At 39.2% G+C, this 19,824-nt stretch overlaps 1 protein-coding gene across 1 annotated transcript; it reads left to right on the forward strand.

Annotated features, from left to right (window-relative positions):
* The first annotated feature begins 1,308 nt into the window (after positions 1-1,308).
* nkain1 (sodium/potassium transporting ATPase interacting 1) lies at positions 1,309-14,777 on the forward strand. Its single transcript, NM_200545.1, has 8 exons — positions 1,309-1,469; positions 1,660-1,954; positions 6,430-6,567; positions 8,133-8,213; positions 10,110-10,307; positions 12,752-12,812; positions 12,902-12,983; positions 14,053-14,777. Exons 2-8 carry the CDS (start codon positions 1,901-1,903, stop codon positions 14,060-14,062), a joined length of 624 nt encoding a protein of 207 aa, NP_956839.1. The 5' UTR covers positions 1,309-1,469; positions 1,660-1,900; the 3' UTR covers positions 14,063-14,777.
* The last annotated feature ends 5,047 nt before the right edge of the window (positions 14,778-19,824 follow it).

The following is a 19,824-nucleotide window of genomic DNA, read 5'->3' on the forward strand; positions in this document are numbered from 1 at the left end:
TTTTGGAGTTTGATTTCTGAAACTTTCCATTTTTTGGGGCTACTTTTGGTCATACATATATATATTTTTTTATTTCTGCCAGTTAACATCGTGCTGATCTTTTTTCTGTAAATATTAAACAAAACAACAGAATTGTGGCATGCTCAACGGCCACTTTATTAGGTACACCTGTCCAATTGCTTGTTAATGCAACTTTCCAATCAGCCAATCACATGGCTGCATCTCAATGCATTTAGGTATGTAGACATGGTCAAGATGATCTGCTGCAGTTCAAACAGAATGGGGAAGAAGGTGATTTAAGTGACTCTGAACGTTGTATGGTTTGAACGGTTCACGCTGGTGATGGTGGTGTAATGGTGTGGGGGATATTTTCTTGGCACACTTTAGGCCCACTAGTACCAATTGAGGATTGTCAACATCGCACTTACAGCAGGATAACGCACCATTTCATAGAGGGCAAATCACCTCAGACTGGTTTCTTGACCATGACGATGAGTTCACTGTACTCAAATGGCCTCCACAGTTACCAGATCTCAATCCAATAGAGCACATTTGAGATGTGGTGGAATGGGAGATTCGCATCATGGATGTGGAGCCAAGAAATCTGCAGCAACTGCATGATGCTATCATGTCAATATGGACCAAAATCTTTGAGGAATATTTCCAGTACTTTGTTGAATCTATGCCATGAAGGATTAAAGTAGTTCTGAAGGTAAATTGGGTCCAACCCGGGACTAGCAAGATGTACCTACTAAATTGGCCGGTGAGTGTATGTATATATGTATATATATATATATATATATATATATATATATATATATATATATATATATATATATATATATATATATATATATATATATATATATATTGTGTGTGTACAAACATGCAGGTTTCTTAATGTTCCAAATAATATTGTGACGCATATCACAAATTTAAAATATAAAAACATTTATTCAAAACAACTTTTTTATAAAAAAAAATGTTTAGTTCAATATATTTAAAATTTTCTTTGTAAATAAACGTAAAAATATGATCATCGTCATTTTTTGCTCTGAAAAAAGGTCAAGTCATAACTAACGGTATTATACGACACCAAATTAAAGCCACGCCTTTATTATTTGTTTACAATATATAATATTTATAGTTTTCACAATTATAACATAATATCCATCCATGAAATCGTCGGTTTCCACTTTATAATTTCCTCCACAGTCGCATGATGGTCTCTTTGTGCTGTGTATGTGTGTGTGTGTGTGAGTGAACGCCTCGTGTTGTGGCGCGGGCGCGAGCGTCTCTATGCGGGTGCGCGCGCGGGCTGCAGACTCGCACGCGGGTGTCTGATTTCCACCCACAAACCCGCTCCGTGCACCCTCCCGGGGCCGATGTTGACAAAGAGAAGGATGGTGGCTCAAGCTACACCGCCGGTTTAGTAATTCAGCTCATAAAAACCAACACCGGAGCTCACGGTAAGTCACAAAGGCTCCCTTTGTGTTGGTTTCATTGGCGTTATTTTCTTACCTCGCGCTCTTATATACACCCCCCGCTCCGTCTGATGCTTATCATATGATGCTCATTTCTGCCTGTTAATCGCGCCCGTTGACTCTTCCTCTGTTCTTTGTGCTATTTTTGGGGTCTGGTACCCGGTACGGAATGAAGGTGTGGCAGATTGGCTAGGATTTGAGACCGCAGTTTGGACGCTTTGATTCGGACAATTCGGCGGAGGAGCTCCGGAATGACCAGCGGACATCCGCGAGCATCGACGCCGCGAAGCGTGCACTCGGCCCGGCGGGCGTCTTGATGTTTTGACTGCTGATCGTGAAGCGCGCTGGAGCTCACCGGGGACTCCGCTTTCTCCCGACGCCTCGCGGGGCCCAAGCCGTGCCTCAAGCGCGAGAGCATGGGTCGGTGCGACGGGAGGTGCACGCTGGTGGTCATCTGCTGCCTGCAGCTGGTAAGACTCTCTTGTTGGTCTCCAGTCCATAATCTGACAACAAATGAAGAGTTGCCATCTGAAATGTTTTCTCATCATCCTATGTTTATGTGTAGGTATTTCTCTTTAAATGGAAAGAAAATAATATATTGTTTCCCATAATTATTGAAATTACCCACACAAGAGAGCTTGCACTGTGAAAAAATGCAGGGTCCACACAATTCATTCATAATGTCCCAACACAAATCACTTCACAGATTTAACAAATATAAGTGGATCGAACATAAAAAATTAAACTATCCCAACGTAATTGTGTAATTTCAGCACATTTTAAATAAGTACATGCAACTAAAAAGAGACATTCAGTGTGAGAATAATGTTCATTTTTGAAAAAGACAATCCAGACAGTATATGTTTAGATCTGAACTCCTCAAATAGAGATGGTGTGAGGGCCTGAAGCTAAGAGAGAAGGTGCCCTGGTTCTCTTTTCATAAGTGAGTCACCTGTCAGAAGTTTTCTTGGAGAGAAACTTCATGCCCCAGATATGCACAAACACACACACACACACACACATGCATGATTTGTGGGTTCATGTGAGGATGAGGGGCCTCTGGAGGAAGGGGCTCTTGTCTCAATGAGACGAGGGCCGGGGCTCCAGGCAGTTTCCATGGAAACAGCTGCGGCACAGCGCTTTGGGATCATTTCCTATGTGTGTGGAGATAATATGTTTATTTATTTGCTATTGACCTAAGGGGAGAGTTCACCCAAACATTAAAATTCTGTCATCATTTACTCGCCCTTTACTTTTAAATCTTTGAGTTTGTTTGTTGTGTTAAACCAAAGGCTGTAGGATACACAAGCTGTGTCACCTGTATAATTTTGAATGGGGAAAAGTGTGACGGTCAATATGGCGAATAAAGCCCCACCTACTAGTGCAGGAGCCAATCATAGGTCGCTATAGACTGAGTATTCTCCGGTGGAGGGGCTCGGACCAGACGTGGCAAGTCATTTCACTCAGCAGCCACATTGGAATGGGCAACTTCAAACTCACCAAAACTACTTGCCAAGCTTACAATTGCATTACATATTATGAATAACCAATACAATTAAACAACAACTGTCTATTTAGTTTCATTTCCAAATGAAATGTCAGTCAATAAAGATCAATGATTGGCTCCTGTACTAGAAGGCGGGCTTTTTCCACCATATAGCGATCGCTGATTGGCTCCTGTACTAAAAAGCGGGTTTTCATTCGCCATATCAAAGAGCATAGAATCACCATGAGGCGACACTCTAGTGCAATTTAGGAAACAGCCACTAGATGGCGCGGCAGCCATTCTGGAATGAAAACTCCAATAGAACTACAGAATATTATAAGTCTGTAAAATAAACTGTTAAAAGTGCTGATGATTGTAATAGTAAGTCAGTGTTTCCTCCAGGATTTTTTTCCAGCTGTGGCGGCAGACTCTGTTGGCCATTTTACACAGATCTACCACTACATGTGGCGGTATTTCATTGACAAATGTCATGGGCGCTGTATTAAGTCGAGATCGCATTCATGTAATAGCCTACAAGCATGTCAATCTCTGCTTGAGTGCCGATTTCCTCTGTTTGTGCACAAAACTCTTGCGCGCCCTCAAATATACACTGCTCAAGCGCAGATTTTCTAGTCAATGTCAAAATATCAGCGTTTTGAAAAAAAGAGAGAGTAAATTTGAATTTCGGGGTGAACTGTCCCTTTAAATATCTAGCTGCTCTGGACTTGGTTTGGATGTTGGCTTCTTTTCAATCCCAATGGATGGGGCAAACATTACTGCATCCAAAATGCTGAAAAGCCTTGGAGTAATGATTGATGACCAACTAAACTTCTCTGACCACATTTCTAGAACTGCTCGATCGTGCAGATTCGCACTCTATAACATCAGAAAGGTCCGACCCTTCTTATCTGAACATGCAGCTCAACTCCTTGTTCAAGCTCTTGTTCTCTCCAGACTGGATTACTGCAACTCTCTACTAGCCGGGCTCCCAGCTAGCTCTATCAAACCTCTTTAGATGCTTCAGAACGCAGCAGCACGAGTGGTCTTTAATGAACCTAAAAGAGCACATGTCACTCCGCTGCTCATCCGTTTGCACTGGCTGCCAGTTGCTGCTTGCATCAAATTCAAAGCTCTGATGTTTGCCTACAAAGCGATTTCTGGCTTTGCTCCTTCTTATCTGCTCTCACTTCTGCAGATGTATGTGCCCTCCAGAAACTTGCGTTCTGTTAATGAACGTCGCCTCGTGGTTCCATCCCAAAGAGGGAAGAAATCTCTTCCCGAACGCTCACGCTCAATCTGCCCAGTTGGTGGAATGAACTCCCTAACTGCATCAGAACAGCAGAGTCACTCGCTGTTTTCAAGAAACGACTAAAAACTCAACTATTTAGTCTCCACTTCACTTCCTAATCTGCAATTGTCTCTCTGGATATACCACTAACTGTACTCAAAAAAAAAAAAAAAAAAAATTTACTAATACTTTCCTTCTTAGACTTTACAGACCTGAAACTTGCCTGCAGCACTTATTCATTGTTGCTCTTATAGTTGTGTAAATTGCTTCCTTGTCCTCATTTGTGAGTCGCTTTGGATAAAAGCGTCTGCTAAATGACTAAATGTAAACTAACCCACCAGCAGGACCAGACAGAATATGCAGACTCCATCATCAAATTATCCAAAATATTGAATCAATGCACATGCGGCAGAAGAGCGTGCAATACTTTGGGCTGAGGGATGCTCCAGAATCTGGTCTGGCGCAGGTCTTTTGCTGATGATCCTTCTGTGAAGAGTTTTCCATCTCTTCTCTTTGTGGTTAATGTGCAGTCAGTGCTTGGACTGATCCTGCATTTCTGCCAAGAACAGTAGCCAGCAAAAGCAGATTCTGTGTACTGTTTGCCTGCCAATAGAACTTGGGGAGTCTGCAGCAGCGCAGGCTTGTTTTGCCAGGCTGATTTGGCTGGATCGCTCATGTTGAAGTCTGTAAAGATCTGAGATAAGGGTCGACAGACATGATTTTATCTGTGTTTGCTACAAGGAAGAAATGAAAAGAGGGTTCTGGATATCAGCAATATAAAAGTGACTGTATATCTGTGATCTAAACGATTTACAGAAAACAGCCAGTAAATGTCATGTAGTGTAGGTAATCTATACAGGGCTTGCTCATTTTCAAAAAACCATAGTAGCATATAGCCCAAATAAACATTAGTTACTAAATAAAAAGAAATGAAATGCATACACTTACTAAATAAAAAGTTATACTGCATTCATCATAAGATATACAGTTGAAGTCAGAATTATTCGCCCCCGTTTATTTTTTTTTACCCAATTTCTGTTTAACAGAGATAATATTTTTACAGCACATTTCTAAACACCATGGTTTTAATAAGTCATCTCTAATAACTGATTTATTTTATCTTTGCCATGATGACAGTAAATAATATTTGGCTTGATATTCTTTAAGACACTTCTATACAGCTTAAAGTGACATTTAAAGGCTTAACTAGGTTAATTAGGTTAACTAGGCAGGTTAGGGTAATTTGGCAAGTTATTGTATAACGATGGTTTGTTCTGTAGACTATCAAAAAAAATTGCTTAAAGGGGCTAATAATATTATTCTTAAAATGATTCTTAAAAAAATATAAACTGCTTTTATTCTAGCAAAAATAAAACAAATAAGACTTTCTCCAGAAGAAAAAATATTATCAGACATACTGTGAAAATTTCCTTGCTCTGTTAAACATAATTTGGGAAATATTTTAAAAAGAAAAAAAAAATCGTGGGTGGCTAAAAATCCTGACTCCTAACTGTATATAATTTTTTTTAATGATTTGTATTTATTTGTTTATTTTTGGTGATTTATATTCATTTATTCATTTTTATCTGTATATAGTGTCATAATTATATCTATGATTTATATTTATTTATTTTTAATTATTGATTAAAAATATAATATATAATTATTTATTTATTTATATCTATATATAATCATTATATTACAATTATTATAATCATTATTACATATGAACCGCGGAATGAACCGCCAACTTATTCAGCACATGTTTTTACGCAGCGAATGCACTTCCAGCCGCAACCCATCACTGGGAAATTAGTTTTATTTATTTATATTTCTTTATTTTTGATTATATATTTTATTATTTATATTTATTTCTTTATTTTTATTATATTTATTTATTTATCCATATCTATATATAATAATATCATTATTATAACTATCTATATATATATGTATATAGTATATATTTATACATTATGAAAATGTATATGATGATGATGATGATGATGAAACGACATTATTTCACCTTCTATTTTGACATTTTCCCATGATTTATAGTTGAAGAATTCAAGCGGACACTTTGTTTGCATTTAATATATTCTCTATGCATGTAAAATCAGTAGTGAGAGTTCAATATGGCATATGTAAAGTGGTCTTGGTTTGTTTTGCAGGTCGCTGCATTACAGAGGCAGGTGTTTGACTTTATGGGATATCAGTGGGCTCCCATCCTGGCCAACTTCCTCCATATCATGGCCGTCATTCTGGGAGTGTTTGGAACTGTGCAAGTCCGCTCCAGATATCTGATACTGGTAAGCATACTAACAACTTTGCATCTACAATTGAAAATGGTTTACATGCTTTTTTGAACATCACCTGCATTAATTCATTTATTTGGTAACACTTTAGTTTAAGTCACAATTCACACATTTACTACTGGCTAATTACCTGATTATCATTAAGATATCAGCTGTTTATTAGCACTTATAAAGTATGATTTATTTTATATCCCTAGTTCTACCATATACCTAAACCCAACTACTACCTTACTAACTAGTAATAAGCAGCTAATTACAGCTAATTTATTGAGCTAAAAGTATTAGTTACTTATTTGGTAATAGCGTGAATTGTATATTATGCTAAAATCACTTTTATAAGGGGTTTAAACAGTTGTGTGGCAGTGTGTAAATATAACCGACCTCTAATGGTAAAAATTAATGATATTTTTTATAATCACACTGCATTAAAACAGTCTGCAGAAGAACTTTGATTGACATTTTCCCTTTGTACGTGTCATCAAAGGGGGAAAGCCCCGCCCATTAGTGGCGATCTCTTATTAGCATAAACAGCCCTGAGTGCGAAGCAGCTGTATGAATTATTAGAGTTTGAATTATTTGCAATGCTGATGAACAGGCATTTGTAGCTCCGCCCTCTTTTGAAAAGAGCACCATCTCATTTGAATTTAAAGCGACAGTCACCAAAACAACACAATTACCGTACGTTCACATCAAAAGCGGAGAGAGTTCATTTTCAATGAGAGCCGGCGGCGATAAGCAGCGAGGAGAAGCGCGTCAAGGAGAGTTGAAATCAAGTCAACTATATGGTAATGAGCTATGACGCGGTTCGGCGGCAAGCATTTAGACTGAAGAAGTCCACCACTTGAGAGGAGTTCAGAGAACACAGACCTGTGAACTTTGGTTCCGACCACAGTTGTTCCCAGGGGTTTGATTATTGCATTCCCTGGATTTTCAATTGTTTGCATTGTTTTCTTTCAGTAACATGCTTTAAATAAGTTACTGATGTGCATTAATGTTATATTTATCTTAAAGCGGGAATCTCACGCGTACAAAACAGAATTGCTGCTTCAGGATATTTCAGACATATGGACACATTGGATAATTAAGTGGAGCAAAACCACAGCAAACGCAACTTGATCTTCCATTGTTAAATGAATTTGATAAGAAGTGCGCAACATTTTCACTCTAGAAAGCATGTTTTAGGCAGTGATGTAACTGATATGCTGCATGGCCCCTTTAAATACGAGATCAATGGAGCGAATTCTGACGCTCTCGCCGCCGGAGCTGAAGGCAGACAACGTTGTTGCCAGGGCGGCTAGAGCGACCTTGGACGCACTCGCCGCTTTCAGTGTGAACGCACAGTTAGGAGCAAAGCCTAAAAGGGGCCAGTTTCAAAGAGTTATCAAACACGATTTGTGTGGTATTTTGAGCTGAAACTTCACATACTCGAGTGATGTCTGAATCTTGTTTTATATCTTGTAAAAGGGGTATAATCGGTTCCCTTTAAGTGTGTAATAGAATAAAGTTATAAATAAATAAAGTGTGATCATATGTTTGTGTGTATATATGCACTCTTCCAGTATGCTGTGTGGCTTGTGGTCTGGGTGGGCTGGAACTCGTTCATCATCTGTTTTTATCTGGAAGTTGGTCACCTGTCTCAGGTAAGGGGAATCAGTGCATTGCCAGATTTCAGTGTCATGTTCTGTCACTGTGTAAATGCACCAAACAAACAGATTTTATGCAGTGTTATGCAACTCAAGCTCATTCTGAAAACGGCGACTTTACGCGAGAATATCGGGGGCACGAACAACGCTCGCAAGAGGCATTCGAGATGCGAAAAAGCGCACACAGCGGCCTCTCGCGGATTCGCAAAAAATGTTTTTTTTTTCACAAATACGTACCTCCCGGGAGTAATTGGTGGTGTCCAGAATTACAAGCACTCAAACATCCACTCGACTAAGTTTCCAGAATGAACCTGGTTTGTTGTTGTACTATGAAATTGCAAAAAGACATATTTAAATGAAGTTACCTTGAAATTATTATGACGGATCTTCATTTGTTGATAATATAAACACAACAGAGGAAAAAACTCCATTATTGTCCTCCAATGAGAGAGTGATTTTTAATATTAGTTAAAAATACTAATATTTAAAGTCAAAAATTCATTCATTCATTTTCTTGTTGGCTTAGTCCCTTTATTAATCCAGGGTCGCCACAGTGGAATGAACCGTCAACTTATCCAGCAAGTTTTTACTCAGCGGATGCCCTTACCGCCGCAACCCATCTTTGGGAAACATCCACACTCACACTCATACTACGGACAATTAATCCCACCCAGTTCACCTGTACCGCATGTCTTTGGGCTGTGGGGGAAACAGGAGCACCCGGAAGAAACTCACACGAAGGCAGGGAGAACATGCAAACTCCACACAGAAACGCCAACTGAGCCGAAGCTCAAACCAGCGACCCAGCGACCTTCTTGCTGTGAGGCGACAGCACTACCTACTGCACCACTGCCTCGCCCTTAAATTAAAACTTAATTGTTTCATTTATTATTTAACTTTATTATTTATTTGTATATTTTTATTTATTTTTATTTTAATGATTTTTTCAATTTAATGTTTTCATTTATGCAAGTAACCACTTTAAATCAAGAGTTTTATATTTCATGGTTTATATCGCTTCAAATCAAACTTTGTAATGCAGTGATGCTCCTCATAGCGGGTTGATTTGCTTCATCACTAAAAATAATTGAAAGGTGCAGTAGGTGATTGTCTTCAGAAACATGTGTTGTTGTGCTGGTTGAAAGTTTCTTCACAGTCCAATAGTAATGATTAAAGTAAATGATCTAAATGTGTGGCGACACAGTGGCGCAGTAGGTAATGCTGTAGGTCGCTGGTTTGAGCCTCGGCTAGGTCAGTTGGCGTTTCTGTGTGGAGTTTGCATGTTCTCCCTGCGTTCACGTGGGTTTCTAAGGGAACTAAGCCGAAGCAAGATGATTGAATGAATATTCCAAATAAAACCATTCATTCATTCATTTTCTTGTTGGCTTAGTACCTTTATTAATCCGGGGTCGCCACTGCGGAATGAACCGCCAACTTATCCTGCAATTTTTTACACAGCGGATGCCTTTCCAGCCGCAACTCATCTCTGGGAAACATCCACACACATTCACACACTACGGACAATTTAGCCTACCCGATTCACCTGTACCGCATGTCTTTGGACTGTGGGAGCACCCGGAGGAAACCCACGCAATCGCAGGGTGAACGTGCAAACTCCACTCAGAAACGGCAACTGAGCCGAGACTCGAACCAGCAACCTTCTTGCTGTGAGACGACAGCACTACCTACTGCGCCACTGCCTCGCCTCCAAATCAAACCATTTTAATATTATGCAAAACTCTTTCTGTTCAAATTGAGCATTTAATTCTACATAAGTCATGGGAGAATCCTCAATTTGACAAAAACAAACCTGTTTTTTATTTGCAAATACTAAAAAAATGTAGTCGGTGTGGGCTTCTGTCTCTCTTAAAGCCTGCTTGTGTTCTGCTGCAGGACAGGGATTTCCTGATGACATTTAACACTTCGCTTCATCGCTCCTGGTGGATGGAGAACGGGCCTGGTTGCCTAGTTACTCCAGTGCCTGATTCGCCATTGGCTCCTCAGGATCATCATGTGATCACTGTCAGCGGCTGCTTGCTGGACTACCAGTACATAGAGGTGGTCAGTTCAGCTCTGCAAGTGTTTCTCGCAGTGAGTCTTTTACCTTCAATCTATTGCTTCGGTCACATCTCAGTCTGAGGAACATTTTGCACCAGTAGCACCAATATTTCGTCATCTTAGAGTTATAATGTTCTATCTGACATTTTTGTCAAAATCGAGTTATTGACATATTCTTATTAAATGATAACTTATTTACATTATGGGATTTTTTTTGTAAGTTGTTTACATTTTAAGACCTTTTAAAAAATAAATGTTACACACATATTGTTTGCAATAGAATGCAAAAACTTTGAAGCTCAGTATCTCAAAATCATTTAGATTGCCGATAGAACCTTGTAATTTCAAGGTGACGATATGTGTACAGGATATGCTACAAGATTCGATCACTGTTAGAATGAAATGTACTCGCTCTTATTTCATATGTCTGTTTCATAACTCGTAAAGAAGAACTTTTTGAGGAAATCATGAAGGGTGTTTCTCCTTAAAGGGGATTTCTCAGTGGTTTCACCTTCCAAACTGCTTCAAAGAGCTTAAAAATAATCCCAGTTGAGGATTTTCTACCAAAGGCCAATCTCTACCAAAATACATTGGTTATTGTCTTAAATAAAAAATAAAAGATGTTTTAACCACAGAACAGAAGCTTGCATTAGTGTCAGATGAGCCTTTTGCAGTAAAAAAAAAAAAAAAAAATATATATATATATATATATATATATATATATATATATATATATATATATATATATATATATATATATACACACACACACACACACACACATACATACATAATCACTGGCCATCTTATTAGGTACACCTTACTAGTACTAGTACCTTACTGGACCCCGTTTTGATCTCAGAACTGCCTTAATCCTTCATGGCGTAGATTTAACAAGATACTGGAAATATTCCTCAGAGATTTTGCTCCATATTGACATGATAGCATCACAGAGTTTCTCCATGATGTGAATCTCCCATTCCACCACATCCCAAAGGTGCTGTTGGGGCCATTTGAGTACAGTGAACTCATTGTCATGTTCAAGATACCAGTCTGAGATGATTTGTGCTTTTAGACATGGCGCATTATCCTACTGTAAGTAGTCATAAGTAGATGGGTACACTGTGGTCATAAAGAGATGGACATGGTCAGTAACAATACTCAAGTAGGCTGTGGTGCTGACACTATGCTCAATTGGTACTAATGAGGCCAAAGTGTGCCAAGAAAATCATTACACCACCAGCCTAAACCGTTGACACAAGGCAGGATGGATCCATGCTTTCATGTTGTTGACGCCCAGTTCTGACCCGACCATCCGAATGTGGCAGCAGAAATCGAGACTCATCAGATCAGGCAACGTTTTTCTAATCTTCTATTGTCCAGTTTTGGTGAGCCTGTGTGAATTGTAGCCTCAGTTTCCTGTTCTTAGCTGACAGGAGTGGCACCTGTTGTGGTCTTCCGCTGCTGTAGCACATCTGCCTCAAGGTTGGATGTGTTGTGTGTCCAGAGATGCTCTTCTGTAGACCTCGGTTGTAACGAGTGCTTATGTGAGTTACTGTTACCTTTCTATCAGCTGGAACCAGTCTGGCCATTCTCCACTGACTTCTGGCATCAACAAGGCATTTGCGCCCACAGAACTGCCGCTCACTGGATATTTTCTCTTTTTACCCTAGCAATGGTTGTGCATGAAAATCTCAGTAGATCAGCAGTTTCTGAAATACTCAGAATTCCACCAACAACCATGCCACGTTCAAAGTCACTTAAATCAGCTTTCTTCCCCATTCTGATTATTGGTTTGAACTGCAGCAGATTGTCTTGACCATGTCTACATCTTTCATCTCCATCAGAGTTTGCTGCCATGTGATTGGCTGATTAGAGATTTGCACTAACGAGCAGTTTGACAGGTGTACCTAATAAAGTGGCCGAAGATTGTAAACACATATGTATGCATGTATGTGAATAAATTTCAGTGTGCAAAGTACTTAAGACATTTCATGAGGAATAATTATTGACATGCTGTTGAATTATTCGAAAATAATGAACACCTTACTGCATCACCGCCTCAGGTGTGAATTATTTACTAATAATTCAACAAAAAGAGACGACTATTCTGCTTATTCTACTGTCACCCCAGCTAAAGTCGCTATTCAGATGTGGTAATTCAGACATTTGTCTGGTTTTTGTCCTCAAACTGCTCCTGTGTGCAGCACTAGTTTCTCACACATCCAATTCAAAGCCTATGAAATCATTTTACGTAGTGATATATGCACTCAAAACCTGCCGGAACTACTTTAGCCATGTGTTATCTGAAAAAAAAAACGCACACCTCAGAGTGTTCATCAGACAATCAGAATCAAGCGTTCAACAGCATAGACTAGTCAGTGCTAATGTTTGGTTCATAAACTGAAGTGTTACTCATTTATGAAAGCAGATGCGTGTGAATGGTTGTTTATCTATTTGTCTGTTGTGTATTTCAGCTCTTTGGATTTGTTTATGCCTGCTATGTTAGTAAATACAGCCCGGATGACGAGGACAGCTGTGAGTATATTGTGTTTATTATACAAATGGAAAGTGAAGTAGAGTCAGCTTAAAGTGCTTGAGTTGTGATTTGCGTGTCTGTTTCACAGTTGATTTCTTTGATGGATTGGGCTCGTATAATTACCAGCCTCCACAGAAGATCTCCCAATTACAGCTCCGGCCTCTCTATACGTAAGTAGATACACACATTTGTCAAACTAGGCATTCATTATGTCAGTAATATCAGTATTTTTTGACAAAAAATGGTGCTCTTTCAAAATCTGTTATACCGCATTTGGATTTGAGTCTGTGTTAATGAAGTAAATACTTGAATAAGTAAATAAAGAAATAATTAGTAAATACTCATTTAAGTAAATCAATAGTTTAAAAAGTAAATAAGTAAATTGCTAAGTAAATAAGTAAATAATTAAATTAGTAAATAAATTGGTAAATAAAAGTAAATGAGTAAGAAAATAAGTAAATAAATAATTAATAAAGAAAAAGAATAATTATATAAATAATTAAATAAGCTAATTCTTAAGTAAAAAGGTAAATTAGTAAATAATTAAATCAGTAAATAAATAATTAAATAAGTAAATTAGTAAATAAATAATAAAATTAGGAAAAAATTTGGAAATAAATAATTAAATGAGCAAATAATTAAATAAGTAAAGAAATTAAATTAGTAAATTGTAAATAAATCAGTTAAAAATAATTAGTAAATAAATAATTAAATAAGAAAATAAATAGGTAAATAAATTAAATAAGTAAATAAATTAAATTAGTTAATAATTAAGTAAATAAATTAAATAAGTTAAATGAGTAAATACATTAAATAAGTTAAATAATTAAATAAATTAAATAAGTAAATAAATGAAATTAGTAAGTAAATAAGTTAAATAAGTAAATAAATGAAATTAGTAAATAAACAAATAAGTAAATAAATTATTAATATAGTAAATAAATAATTTAATTAGGGAAAATGAGGAATTAAATAAGTAAATAAATAATTAAATTATTAGTAAATTAGTAAGTAAATTAGTAAATAAATAATTAAATTAGTAAATAAATAATTAAATAAGTAATTAAATAAGTAAATAAATTAAATTAGTAAACAAACAATTAAATTAGTAAATAAATAATTAAGGGCAGCACGGTGGCGCAGTTGGTATTTTTTTTTTATACCAGATAAAGTAAAAATTCTCCAGAAGAAAAAAATTATTATAACAACTTCTATTCAATTCTATTTATATTTACCCAGGACTGGATAGAAACCGGAAGAAATTCCAGGTCCAGAAGAAAACACCTGCTAATTTCAGAGAGAGAGGAAGTCCTCTTCATTACGGGAAACACTCAACCAGCTTCAGTGTCTGTTTCCCGCAAACTTTTGTCTCCCTCTGTTGGAGAAAACACACACACGCACCAGCCAGAGTTACAGAGAGACGACCAGCAACCAGACCGACACTACTTAACAGACTTCAAGACAGTCAAAACTGTGTGTGTGTGTGTGTGTGTGTTCGTTCACGTGCGCACAAGCACATAGGCCTTTGTATTTGTTTGAGTATTGACACGCTGTGCGACCTTTGACCCAGGTAATCTTTGAACACAAATGCCGGAGTTTCTGGCAGGAGAGCGGCTGTTTATACTCCGATATAAGACACTATAATGTACCGTGGTAGATGAATGTGTTAGGTTGGCTTAGATGTGTATTTCGGGGGGAATGCTGTAGGACTATTTGTGCATGTAAATCTCACAATAGAGGAGTTGTGCCTCTGGGTTGGCCCTCATACGTCTGCGTGAATGCATGAATGTGCGTCGTGTCCGTGTATTTATGCACATAACGGGACTAGCCATATATGTTGATTGATTTGGACAGGAGATTAGAGTGAATGTATGGTAATGTACACTTCTTGTTTTGAGTGGCTGGAGGCGGCGTAAGGGCAAACCCGAAGGGTGGGACGGCATAATAAACTCTTTCTAGATTAATCTAATGTTTTGTTCACTTGTACATGAGATTGGTGGTCACATTTTATTCACACTAAAAAAACAATGTCTTTTGCTGCTTGTTTGGTCTACTTATTGAAAAGGGGTTGAAACAACACAATTCTTAAAGGAGCAGTATGTAAGTTTGACACCCAGTGGTTGAACTAGGTATTGCATGCGGGTTCAAAACACGCAGGTTGCCAGATTGACGGCACCAACAGGAGTGTGTCTGACTATTAAGCCTGATTTAAGTCAAGTTCTAAATAAAAGCAACGGCATGCGATAGATAGCCGAATATTTTCCATATTAAAAGAAGTTTTTGTCTTAACCGACACCTGATTTTTCTATTTTAGAAACGGCTGAACAACATAAAACTGACAGTGATCACCTCAGGTACAGCTCATGTGCTTTATTCAGCGTTAAATGCTAATAATGTGAGTTTGAAAGCCATTTTACATGAAATTTTTCCATACTACTGAAAGCAGCAGCAGAGTGTTCACCTCAGATCTTGAGAATAAAATAAACCATTTGAAATTAAACTTCAGAACCAGTGGCGTAGCGCAAAATGCGGAGGCCCCCCTGCAGGGATCACTGACAGGGCCCCCAGTTGAGGGGGGGACTACGCGGGGAAGCGATCACAAACTGAGGAGTGGGAAAGGGGGCGGGGTGGAGCGACAACGCGGGGAATCCTTCGCAAACAGGATTGGGAAAGGGGGCGGGGTGGAGCGACAACGCGGGGAATCCTTCGCAAACTGAGGATTGGGAAAGGGGGCGGGGTGGAGCGACAATGCAGGGAATCCTTCGCAAACTGAGGAGTGGGAAAGGGGGCGGGGTGGAGCGACAATGCGGGGAATCCTTCACAAACTGAGGAGTGGGAAAGGGGGCGGGGTGGAGCGACAACGCGGGGAATCCTTCGCAAACTGAGGAGTGGGAAAGGGGGCGGGGTGGAGCGACAATGCGGGGAATCCTTCACAAACTGAGGAGTGGGAAAGGGGGCGGGGTGGAGCGACAATGCAGGGAATCCTTCGCAAACTGAGGAGTGGGAAAGGGGGCGGGGTGGAGCGACAATGCGGGGAATCCTTCACAAACTGAGGAGTGGGAAAGGGGGCGGGGTGGAGCGACAACGCGGGGAATCCTTCGCAAACTGAGGAGTGGGAAAGGGGGCGGGGTGGAGTGACAACACAGGGAATCCTGCACAAACTGAGGAGCGATCACAAACTGAAAGCGGCGGGGACCCCTAATCACACACGTGGGCCCGTCCGCTACGCCACTTTTCAGAACTGTGACTCAGTGCAAACAACCCAAATCAGTGATTCAGCATCTACATATAATAACATTAAAGAGGGTTAATATGTATTAATTAGATTATAAACATTACCATTTCGTGACTGAGTGCGTGTTTTGTGCTTCTAATTGCTGTATTTAAATTTCTGTCGTGTTTCATCTGGTGCAAACAGCCAAATTGCTTATGACTGCAAATCTCGTCACATTGTGGGTTGTTAGGACACGGGGTTACAATGTACCCTGCTCACCTAATGTTTACATTAAGTTATAAGAGCAGTTAGATTATATGCTAATTAATAACCTCATGTGGAGCTCTGAGGGCCCTGTCATACACCCAGCACAAGGCGATACGCAAATGTTGTCTGCTAGTTTCAGCTCGGCGCAAGAATCGTTTTGACGTTTTGCGCCACGCTGTTTAAATAGCAAATGCATTTGCGCTCATATGTGCACCTATAGGCGTTCTGGTTTGCAAAAGGAGGCGTGTTGAGGCGCGTTGCTATTTTGAGGAACTTATTTAGTCTATTCCAGGGGTGGCCAACCCTGTTCCTGGAGATCTACCTTCCTGCAGATTTCAGTTGCAACCCATATCAAACACACCTGCCTGTAATTATCACGTGGTGTTCAGGTCCTAATTAATTGGTTCAGGTGTGTTTGATATCGGTTGCAACTAATATATGCAGGAAGTGGCTCTCCAGGATTAGGGTTGGCCACCCCTGCTTTAAACCAAAGGTCTGCAGACTTGGTCGTGGACGGTGTTCTGGAGAGTTTAGCTCCAACCCTAATCAAACAGCCCTGAACCGCTTAATCAGGCTCTTACTACATATACTAGAAACTTCCTGGCAGGTGTGTTGAAGCAAGTTGGAGCAAAACTCAGCAGGACACCAGCCCTCCAGGACCATGTTTGGCCACCCCTGCATTAAACTCTCTCAGGTCTTAAAGGCACAGTTCACCCAAAAATGAACACTCTGTTATCATTTACTCACCCTTTACTTGTTCCAATACTGTTTGACTTTCTTTCTTCTGTTGAACACAAAAGAAGATATTTTGAAGAATGTTTGAAGAAAGCTGAAACCATTAACTTCCATAATATTTTTTATGGATGTCAATTGGGCGGCATGGTGGCTCGGTGGTTAGCACTGTCGCCTCAAAGCAAGAAGGTCGCTGGATTGACTTCCATCTGGGCCAGTTGGTATTTCTGTTTGGAGTTTGCATGTTCTCCCCGTGTTGGCGTGGGTTTCCCTTCTGGTGCTCCAGTTTCCCCCACAGTCCAAACACATGCGCTATTAGTGAATTGAATTAACTTAATTGGTCGTAGTGTACGAGTGTGTGTATGAACATGAGAGTGTATGGGTGTTTCCCAGTAATGGTTTGCAGCTGGAAGGTCATCCCCTGCATAAAAAATATGTGCTGGAATACTTGGCGGTTCATTCTGCTGTGGCACGGCACCCCTAATAAATAAGAGACTAAGCCGAAGGAAAATAAATGAATGGAAGTCAATGGTTACTGGTTTCCAGCATTCTTCAAAGTATCTTCTTTTGTGTTCAATAAAAGAAACTCAAGTCTATAACACTCGAGGCAGTAAATAATGAGTGCATTTTCATTTCTTAGTGAACTATCTCTTTAAAAGCATGCAAGTGATCAACTTTATTATCGATGATGAAATGATATATTGTGCAGGTCTAATTTAGATGGATAGATGTGAGGATGAAAAGAGCTCTGGTTTTCTCAGGGTGAGGTGTGTATTTGCGAGCGCACCCCAGAGAGAGAGCTGTGAATCAGATCTGAAGACAATGAACGGAGCTGAATGTACGTCATTCGCTCGCAGCCAATGCTCTTCTGCTCCTCATACAAAGGCTGTTCAAAAGCAGCTCACATTTCAGACGGCCTGTTATTTAAGAATGACCACGGTTTATTATGAAGAGCATCCAGCTTTTAGACTTCCTCATGATTGCTTGTGCATTGCAAATAACGCTTCTCTGAGTTTTTGTCTCCAAATATCTGAAAATCCTTAAACTGAGAAGCACTTTGCAGACAAGTAAAACATGCTGAGTTTTGTTTTCAGAAACGATGTCAAAACTGAGTTTTTCCTTGCATAAATGTAATTATCTGCATGTGGAGTGAGCTAAACTTAATTTCGGTTTGAGTTCAGATCATTTTGCTTATGTTCATTCATTCATTCATTTTCTTGTCGTCTTAGTCCTTTTATTAATCCGGGGTCGCCACAGCGGAATAAACCACCAACTTATCCAGCAAGTTTTTACGCAGCGGATGCCCTTCCAGCTGCAACCCATCTCTGGGAAACATCCACACACACACTCATACACTACGGACAATTTAGCTTACCCAATTCACCTGTACTGCATGTCTTTGGACTGTGGGGGAAACCGGAGCACCTGGAGGAAACCCACGCGAAGGCAGGGAGGACATGCAAACTCCACACAGAAACGCCAACTGAGCCGAGGTTCGAACCAGCAACCTTCTTGCTGTGAGGCGACAGCACTACCTACTGCGCCACTGCCTCTCACCCCTAGTGGCAGTTAATATTACTAATTTTAAGGCATACCTCACTTAATTTTTACTTGTTTCTACAAACAAAACATTTATTTAACATGTTTACAAACTGGTTTTTAATTTAAGATTTCGTAGATATTTGGACTTTAAAAAAACAATACTGATTTATTTATTTTTACATTGAAAGAGAAATTTTAAAATAAAGGGACAGCTCACCCCAAAAATTACATCTGGACTAATCACTAAACTACATTGCCTTAAAAGCAACAAGTTGACTTTGCTTACAAAAGTGAGTAAATCTACTGTAACTTCAAAAAAGTTGACTCAAATCAAAATTTCCAGGCAACCAGCTTCAGGACATTTTTGAGTTTACTTAATCGAGTGAAGTGCAGAACTTGGAAATAAAGTTGAGTCAACTTAAAAAAGCTCTGAACAAGTTGCCTTACAATTTTGAGTTGAGTCAACTTTTTTTTACAGTGTTGGATTGGTTATGTTGACCTAACTATTATAATTATGCACATAATTCATTTACTTAATAATTTTAAGTCAATGGGTTTACTCAGTTTTTAAGTTGTAAACAAATCGCATAAAAAACGTGACTAAACCCATTGCTTTTATTCATTCATTTATTCATTTTCTTGTCGGCTTAGTCCCTTTATTAATGCGGGGTCGCCACCGCGGAATGAACTGCCAACTTATCCAGCACATTTTTACACAGCGGATGCCCTTCCAGCCGCAACCAATCTCTGGGAAACATGCACACACATTCACACACAGTCTTATACACTACGGACAATTTAGCCTACCCAAATCACCTGTGCCGCATGTCTTTGGACTGTGGGGGAAACCGGAGCAACCGGAGGAAAACCACACGAACGCAGGGAGAACATGCAAACTCCACACAGAAACGCCAACTGAGCTGAGGATCGAACCAGCGACCTTCTTGTTGTGAGGTGACAGCACTACCTACTGCGCCACTGTATCGCCCCATTGCTTTTAAAGTAGAGTAAACTAATCACTTTAAAAACAATGGGTTTACTCACTTTATTAAGTTGAGTCAACAAATAACTTAAAAGCAACGAGTTTACTCAGTTTTTTAAGTTGAGTCAACTAATCACTTTAAAAGCAATGGGTTTACACAATGTTGTTTTAATTAATTTATATGTAATCATGTAATTTATATTATTGTTGAGACCATCAACATTTGAAAGCAAAAACAGCCATTTAGTTAAACAAACAATAAACAGAACACAAG

Source organism: Danio rerio, chromosome 19 (genome assembly GCF_049306965.1).
Source record: "Danio rerio strain Tuebingen ecotype United States chromosome 19, GRCz12tu, whole genome shotgun sequence".
In the NCBI taxonomy this organism is placed as follows: domain Eukaryota; kingdom Metazoa; phylum Chordata; class Actinopteri; order Cypriniformes; family Danionidae; genus Danio; species Danio rerio.

Excerpts from the sequence above, each read along its gene's own strand:
- nkain1 (NM_200545.1), top strand. The coding sequence starts at position 1,901 with ATGGGTCGGTGCGACGGGAGGTGCACGCTGGTGGTCATCTGCTGCCTG. Across the intron at positions 6,568-8,132 it reads GCTCCAGATATCTGATACTG|TATGCTGTGTGGCTTGTGGT; the intron begins GTAAGCATACTA and ends GCACTCTTCCAG. Across the intron at positions 10,308-12,751 it reads CTCTGCAAGTGTTTCTCGCA|CTCTTTGGATTTGTTTATGC; the intron begins GTGAGTCTTTTA and ends TGTGTATTTCAG.